The following is an 8596-nucleotide window of genomic DNA, read 5'->3' on the forward strand; positions in this document are numbered from 1 at the left end:
TATTCAAGGCACTTCTGCCAGAGAAACACCGTGAACAAATACACAACGTCCTGTTTATTTGAACACAGCTTCTGGATGCATTTCCATCTGCGGGGTATGTGGCCGCGTGGTATCTATGTGCCCCTGAGGCTGCAAAGAAGATGGAGGTGGGTAATGAGGCAGCCGCCAGCTAACAGGCACGTAGCAGGGATGGCAGCATTACTGGGCAAAGTGAGAGGAGAGCAGGGACCACCTCCCCACCAAAGGCAAGCCCAGGGTTGGGTGGTGAGCCCCTCTCAGTCCTTCTCTTCCCCGTGGGTGATGATGTGCACCAGGTTCTTATAGTCCAAGTTGCCAGTCACATCAGGGGGGAAGGCGGCGAACATCTGCTCAATCTGCAATGAACCAGCAACGCATACTGAGCGTGACGGGAGGGGAAGCGAGAGGGACCGCTGGGTGTGGGCTTGGTCCCCGTGCAGAGGCAGCAGGGCTGTGGTGGGTGTGGAGACACGACACTCAGGTCCCCCTCCAGGAAGGCCTTGTCGCTCAGCTGCTGCAGAGAGCTGCCAGCCCCAAGGTCATGGCCTTCCTGGGGCAGCCCACAGCCAACTGATCAGTGTGGGGCCCAACTTGGGCCCTCTTAGAAGTTAGTGCTAGCTCTAGGGCTCCCTGGGAGGTGTGGGGGAAGCCAAGACACTCTTTGGGCCTGAACGGAGGTTCAACATCTCCCTCCATGCCTCCCTGCTTCCTTGTCCTTCCTTGCTCTTCCGCAGGTGCTGACCCCATGGGCCATCCGGCAGGGATGTTCCCGGGAATCCAGCCCTATAGTAGCAGGTAAAGCAGGGATCGCAAATGCAGGTGTACAAAGGGGCTAGGCAGACTGTGCAAGGGAGCAAAGGGGGGGGGCCTGTGGCTAAAAGCAGACACACAACCCATCTACAGGGGCAGCAACTGGGCAGAGCCAGCCGAATGTTGTCGAATGGGCTAGGAGGTCACACTTTTTGAGAGAATCTGACTCTTTGAGGGAAATGAGAAATCTAGATTTTTTTTCAACATGCAATTTCCACATTTAAAAAGTATTGACTAGTTATTTTTTAAAATACCTCTTGGCCAATAATAGCTAACACATTGTCCTTATCACATGCTTTAGCACGTTATGCATATTAACTTGTTTAATCCTCACAGCGTACTACCAGGAAAGTTTTATTACCATCCCCACTTTACAGATGAGGAAACTGAGGCACAGTGGGGTTAAAGAGCTTGTCCCAAGTCACCAAGCTGGTAGGAGGTGAAGGCAGGCTCTTTTAAGTGCTTGAGTTTTAAGGGGAAATCTAAATACAATTTTTAGTGAAATGTGAAACCTGATGCCATCAGGCCTGACCAGGAGCTATTTTTAAATATTTCATTAATAACATTGATGGGACTGTTGCTTATTGATACAGGACTTTGGGAGAATTAGCAAAAGTGCCCCCTTTTGCGCCTGCCAGAAAAAGTCATATATACTGCTTTAAGAAAAAATAAAATTACAACAGGACACTTTACTGCCATCTGCTGGAAAACAATTGCAACAAATAGATACTCTGCAATATTATGAGTACAGCATCCAGAAGAATTGCACAGTGCGGAACCTACATGACAGTATGCGGCACCCTGCAAGCTACCCTCACTCCGTCAGGAAACCGGTGCTCTAACCAGGGCTCCGTGCACTGTGAGGAAAGTAGATCTGGAGTCAGACAGACCTGGGTTTGAATCCAGGCCCCAGAGTTGAGCATTGGTGGTGTCCTTTAAGGCAAGTGACTAACTTCCCTGGGCCTCAGTTTCCTCAACTATAAAATGACAATAATACTAGTCCCTACCTGATAGGGTGGTTGAGAGAATGAAATGAGATAGGGGACTCAGTAGCAGGTTCTCTGTCAGTGTGGGGCCAGGGGTATTTTAGGAAAGGGGGTAACACAGGAGCTGGGGTGCAGTGTTGCGTCCAAGGGGCCGTTACCTCCTCTTTGGAAAATCTCTCGGCCTGCGTGGTCAGCATCTCCCGAACGCTGCCAAGAAAGAACAGCAGGTGTTGGCACCAGGTGTGTGTGTGGGAAGCAGGGAACCCCCGTGTCCCCCCCGCACATCCCACTCACTAATCAGCCTTGAGCACCCCTTTGCCTTCGGGGTCAAACACTTTGAATGCGTTGAGAATGGTCTCCTCGGGGTCTGACCCTGAAACAGAAAACAGGGTTGAACATGCCCTGGGTGGCCGAGAACCCATGGTACTCCAGGAGGCAGGGCCCAACTCCCTCCAAAGATGGAAGGGCCAAAGCCAGGCTGTTTTGCTTGGAGGAAAGGCCCTGCCTTCCTCTGAGCACTGAACCTTGGTAATTGCAAAGAGTGGGCTACGAATCCAGTCATTTCTGAGCAAACCTAAGCTCAAACATGGATCTAGATTTAGAAAGACTGGGATTCGAATCCTGACTCCAGCATTTGCTAGCTGTGTGGCCATAGACAAGGGGCTTTCCATCTCTGAGCCTTAGACCAGGGATAAGAAGAGAACCTACCTCCTAGATACTAAACGAGGTAATGCATCCAAAGTGCGTGGCATGAGGTCTGGCTCAGGGTGAGCCTTGGAGCAATGGGAGCTGCTGCTTTCCCCCCCGCCCCCAGTGTTACTCTGCCTTCATCTTCTGCCAACCCTTGTCTGCCCTCCTGGTGCTTTAATTCATGCCCAAAGATGAAGACACGTAAAGATACACACGCACAAATGCACACACACATACACAAATATACACATACGGACCTACACATGAACTTACCCTTAAGTTTCTCCCCAAACATCGTTAGGAACACAGTAAAGTTAATTGGACCTGGAGCTTCCTTGAGCATTTCATCAATTTCCTCATTTTTCACGTTCACACGCCCTAGGGCAGGAAACACACAGTCAGGGCCCCCCGGGCTGGGCCGGAAACAGCTGTCAGGACCCTGGCATTTGCCCTCGTAATTCCACTCGAGGGAATCTAGTCTAGGGACAATCAGAGATGCCAGATTCACTGGAAAAGATGTTCTCCACAGTGTTATTTATGATAGCCAGACAGCCGGAAACAACCCAAACATCCAACGGGGAGAGGGGCTAGCTACTTTTATAATGGTGTCTTCAGAACCTGGAACATTTTAAGCAGATCTTTTAACTTTTTACTTAAATGAGAAATGCTCCTATTATAAACTATCCCTCTCAGTTGGAGGTGGGAGAGACAGATCAGAATCACCTGAGGGAACTTTGTCAGATTATATCTGCTGTAACCCACACAACCTCGGAGGTTCTGATATACCTGGATTATAGCCTCTGCCACAAGCCCACATTGCACCTTTGTGCAAATTTTTAAAAGCCACCCCTTCTGAAGAGAATTTATGTTTTAAATATAAAAACCTACGGTGACTACAGACATGAATAGTAATCTGGAAAATGGTGTAGTGCACAACCTGCAAGCTGTTCCTGGTAGCCCTGAGTTCTGAGAGCGGGAGTGGAGGGGGGGGTGAGTGGTGGCAGGTTGGACACATATATTTTGAAAAAGCTCCATACACTCGTGCTCACACTGTTGAGATGCTAAATTTAAAAAGGTGAATCCAAAATAGAATGATTCCAATCTTAAAACAACCACCACAACAAAAAACTCACAAAAAACCAGATGTATCTAGAAAAGATTTGGAGGCTGAAACGCGACAGTGGAATGTGACCTAATGGTTAAGTTTTCTTCTTTATACTTTTCTGAATTTTGCAAATTTTCTATTGTGAGCTGGCATTGCATTCAAAATCACAGAAAAAAATTTATTTTAAAAGAAAAATGAAAGATATGTGAGGACACTGAAAGCCTAAACACTTTGCTGTCTTCCGAAGTTTGTCTTAAAGGCCAACCATGATTGAGCCGTTTCTTGAAAAATGACAAGCTCTTGACCTTTTCAGTAGTCCCACCTTCTGCCCCTCAGGCGAGTGGGATAAGGAGACCCTCCTGCACGCCTAGCGGGGGCGGGGGAAGACATACCAAGAGCAGCAAAGGTGTCCCTCAAATCATTCTTGTCGATGAAGCCATCCCTGTTCTGATCCATGATGGTGAAGGCCTGTGGAAGGGGGCGGTCAGCTGGTCAGCCCAGGAGAAGTTGGGTGGAGGAGCCCAAGAGATTGGGCTATGGACTGGGGGAAATGGGATTCTGGGATTCAGGGAGCACTGAAGGACATGTGATCAAGAATCAAAAATCGGAAATGTCTGGCCGTTCCTCAAAACGTTATGCACAGAGTTCCCATGGGATCCAACGATTCCACTGCTAGGCGTCTACCCAAGAGAATTGAAAACATCTGTCCCCACGGAAACCTGTGCCTGAGCATCCATAGCAGCTTTATTTACAATAGCCCCAACCTGGAAACGGCCCATATGTCCATCAACTGATGGATGGATCCACCAAATGTGGTCTAGCCACGTAACAGACCACTACCGAGCAAGAAGGAAGGAGATCCTGACACCAGCTACAACACAGATGAGCCCTGACTCAGGACACTGAGTGGAAGAAGCTGGGGCAAAAGGCCACGTGCTGTATGATGCATTTCTATGAAATGCCCAGAGCAGGCAAATCCATGGGGACAGAAGATAGATGGGCGGTGGCCAGAGGCTGGGAGCGGGAGAGAGCGGCTGCTAATGGCCCTGCAGTTTCCTTCTGGGGTGAGGAGAATGTCTGGAATGACTGGTTATGGCTGCACAACTCCGTGACTTCAGTAAATAACCACCAAATTGTGCACGCGGCTGACAAAGGTGAACTTAGGGTTGTGTGAATTACATATCTATGAAGTTGTTATTTAAAAAATCAAGTTAATACCTGGGGTCTCATTCCCCACCCCCACCTCACCACCAAAGCCGTTATCTATAAAATGGGGCTGGTAATGTTGCCCAGGGGGCGCCCATGAAGGCTCCCAAGAGCCTTGTAAATGCCCTGGTCATTTTACAAATGACTTATCATCTCCGTGTTTTTTTTGAGTTCTTTGCAGCTGATTCCTGAAAGTATTTGCACCACCTCCCACGCCCCCCAGCAGCTGATCTCATTCCAGAGATTGGGACAGGGTGAGGGGGAAGGGGCGGCAGCGTCTTCTCCCTGCAAGGTGATAATTTCAAGTTCAGATACGAATATTTCGTCCTGGGAATTCTTTCCCTGGGGGCCTATGGGACACAACATTCCTGTGATCTGAACATTAGTGAGGACAAAAAAGTGGAAGTGTTCATGTCCCACTTGGAAGCCCCAAATGGTTTCCTCTTTGATACAGAACACACGGGCCTCTGCAGCATATTTTCCTCTAAACGCCCAGGTGGGAGTGTGGATGACTCAGTGTGAGCCATCATGACGGCTGGAAAATTAATTCAGAGTCTATCCTTCTAAGCCTGCGGGCAGTGGCTTAATTTGGCCTAATTGGTACTTAGGTTTACTTAATAAGGCGCACTCCCATAGAATGCGATGGGGTTTCCACCTGGCTAGCGTTCAACAATGGGGGACTATATAATTTAAAATCCAAGAGATACTCTTTTTCGTCTCTCAGTTTGGCAGAAATAATATTTTAGGCTATTAATACCTAATGTTTGGAGATACAGGGGGAAAAGACAATTTTTCCTTTTGAGGCTGATGGGGGTAGGGATTAGTACAGCATTTCTGGAGGGCCAGCAGTCCTGGTTTTTAGTTCCTTTTTAAAAATGCCTTTGATCCAGCAGTTCTGCTTTTAGGAATTTACCCCAAGGAAATAAGTAAAGATGTGTTATTCATAATTGTAGAACAGTCTAAACAAAGATAACTTCCAACCATAAGGAGTGGTTTCGATAAATGATAGAAAATGTTGCTGAGGAATTGCTCAAAGAAAAATAGCAAAATAGTTTAAAAGTTTATAGGCGTAATACAAAAACGACTTGAAGGATGGATATGAGAATGTTAACTGATTATCTCTGGGTGGTAGAACTGTAGGTAGTTTTTATGTTCTTCTTTGTGCTTTTCTGAATCCCCCCCAACATTTTCAACAAGAAACGTGCTTTATTTGATGATCGGCAAAAAATATTAAAAATAATTTCTTTAAATGGTTCACCCACATGTTGAGACTGGATCTGGGAATGTTTGGAGGATAAAAACATCTAGCCCAGAGGTCCCTGCAGGGAACATGGACCGAGGGAGCGTTCTCTCTAACAGGTGGGACTCTCCATCTGGGCGGATGGTTCAACAGCTGCACCCACCTCCTTAAATTCCTGGATCTGGGTCTGTTCAAACATAGAGAACACGTTGGAATTGGCGCCTTCTGCTCTCTTCTTGGCTTTCTTCGGTGCCTGGGGGTGGGGTGGGGGAGGAGCATGATGAAAAGAGTCAGAAGCTGGGAGCTAGAGAACTAGGTGAGGTTGTCCCATTTCTGAGTGAGCCTCAGCTGCTCATCTGTGAAATGGGGGTATGAGGCCCACACTCATCTCAAAACGGTGATACGGGAGGGATCGGAGGAGAACAGAATCACGTGTCTCAGGAGCACGCTGGTTCTGGTGGATGGTCAGAGATCGTGGGTCCTGCAGCACCTCCTTTGCAAACTAGGGGAGGTGGGGATGCGTCTCTGGGGAAGGAGGCAACACTTTCAGATCAGCCCCAGCAGGATCCAGCCGCCTTTGTTTCAGGACATTTCACAAAATTTCCGTAATGCACAGAAGGAGAATTGATTGGAGGGGGGACACGTCGGGCTCGCTAAACCATGAGGAATACCCTTACGAAATGACACCTTTTCAGGGTGTTAAAACCCACTGCTCCCCCTCCCCAATTCTCCTTTGATCCAGATGGCAGTGAAATCTCCTCTCTGAATGTTCTGTTCTTGCGTATGGCAGACAGTGCAGAGAAGAGCAAGTTAACCTGTGTCCCCACCCCACCCCACTAGAAATAGAGCAAATGCTTGAATGCCATACATCCAGGATTTCATTTAACCCCCCAGGCAAGTAGATGCTATTTCTTGGTAAAGATTTTACTTATTTATTTGAGAGAGAGACCGAGATAGAGCATGAGAGGGGAGGAGAGAGAGCAGCAGACTCCCTACTGAGCAGGGAGCCTGATGCAGGACTCGATCCCAGGACCCCGAGATCATGACCTGGGCCGAAGGCAGACACTTCACCGACTGAGCCACCCAGGCGCCCCACAAGTAGATGCTATTACTACCATAGCCATTTTACTGGAGAGTCAGCCTGGGCTCAGAGAGGTTGGGTCGCTTGCCCAAGGTCACACAGTCACAGAAAGGCAGAACCGGAGTTGCACTTGGGGCAGTCTGCCTCCAGAGTCTGTGCCCCTAACCATTCCCCCAGGCTGGCTCTGATTTGGTGGCTTCCTGCTTTGGGAGGGGGACACCTAACCAAACAACACAGGGAGAAAGGTTTTAAATTTGCAAGTTCAAAAGGTGAAAACAAAAAGATTCTTTTCCCCAGCTGCCTGAACAAGAGAAAAGAATTACAATTTGATCCTTAAAAGCGTTCAATCCCATTTTGCAAGCCCTGGGAGTTATTGATTCCTCAAGAGGTCAGTAGACAAGCCATAAAAAAGCCAACTCTCTTATTTTGTTTTTGCGAGTCCCTGGGAGCTGCTGTTATTTGTGGCTTATCGGGGCATTGATTGGGGTTCCTCTGTGCACACACAGCAAGCACTGCTTTTTTCACCAGGGTCCGGGGCCCTCGAAAGCCACCTTTCTCCCCCTCCCCTCTGGTCCTCTGCTCATAGGTGCAGTTTCCCCCCACCCCCAACCCCTGCAGCGTTACACCTCTTAGAGCCCTCACTACTCACCATGGTGGAAAGGACACAACACTGCTTCCCCAGAAGAATCCCTCAGGCTGCCCAGCTCTCCTCGGCTGGGAAACAATAAATACTTCCTCCCCATGTTTAAAAATAACCCCATGACCACTTTTGGCAGTAATAGGTGAGGCGGACACCACCTAAGGCCCCCCCACCCCCATGCCGTTCTTCTGAAGTAAGGAGAGCTCACTCGCCACCCGGTGACACATGAGACCCAAAAAGGCATTCAAGGTTAAAGAGACAGGCGGCTGGGTCATAGGGAGAGATGCTGCACGCTTTCAGCAGCCCTTGGGAGGGAGGCACTTGTGCTTGTCAATTTTGAGAAAGAAAACAGCAGAGAGGAGACTGTTAAAATTCTCTAACGTGAGCAGCGTCCCACCCCAGGGCCTTTGCACCTGCACTTCCCTCTGCCTGGAGTGTTTTTCCATCAGACATCTTCGAGGCTCCCTCCCTCACCTCCCTCAGATCCTTGCTCAGATATCACCTCCTCAGTGAGACCTCCCCACCACCCTGTTTAAAATAGCCACTCACCCTCCACCCATCCAGAACCCCTTCTCTGCTTTGTTTTTCTGCAGAACACTTATCACTTCCTGACATACCGTGTAATTCACTTCTTTATTTTGTTCAGTGTCAGTGAAAAGCTCAGGGAAAGCAGGGTCCTTTTCAGTTTTCCTCACTACTCTCTCCCTGGCTCCTAGCTCGTCACGGGCGCACAGCACCTGCTCAATGAATACTTGTTGATTGAAGAAATAACATCTTTCACTTACTGAGCACTTGCTACGTGCCAGGCACCATGTACACG

General features: G+C 48.6%; 1 protein-coding gene across 2 annotated transcripts; it reads right to left on the reverse strand.

Annotated features, from left to right (window-relative positions):
* Positions 1-33: 33 nt before the first annotated feature.
* MYL2 (myosin light chain 2) lies at positions 34-7970 on the reverse strand. Of its 2 annotated transcripts, XM_045887665.3 has the most exons (7): positions 7786-7970; positions 6219-6308; positions 4002-4077; positions 2778-2882; positions 2109-2187; positions 1973-2021; positions 34-374 (listed from the first exon to the last, which is right to left on the reverse strand). In XM_045887665.3, exons 1-7 carry the CDS (start codon positions 7786-7788, stop codon positions 276-278), a joined length of 501 nt encoding a protein of 166 aa, XP_045743621.1. In that variant the 5' UTR covers positions 7789-7970; the 3' UTR covers positions 34-275. The 2 variants fall into 2 exon arrangements, with proteins under 2 accessions (XP_045743621.1, XP_045743622.1); XM_045887666.3 differs by lacking the exon at positions 6219-6308 and having other exon boundaries at positions 7786-7860.
* Positions 7971-8596: the final 626 nt, after the last annotated feature.

Source organism: Mirounga angustirostris, unplaced genomic scaffold (genome assembly GCF_029215605.1).
Source record: "Mirounga angustirostris isolate CCGP_5_RB_7025 unplaced genomic scaffold, mMirAng1.0.hap1 SCAF_14, whole genome shotgun sequence".
NCBI lineage: Eukaryota > Metazoa > Chordata > Mammalia > Carnivora > Phocidae > Mirounga > Mirounga angustirostris.

Coding starts and splice junctions, on each gene's coding strand:
- MYL2 (XM_045887665.3), bottom strand. Junction 2,188..2,777: donor GTTTGGGGAGAAACTTAAGG/GTAAGTTCATGT, acceptor TTTCTGTTTCAG/GGTCAGACCCCGAGGAGACC. Junction 375..1,972: donor AGAGATTTTCCAAAGAGGAG/GTAACGGCCCCT, acceptor GGTTCATTGCAG/ATTGAGCAGATGTTCGCCGC.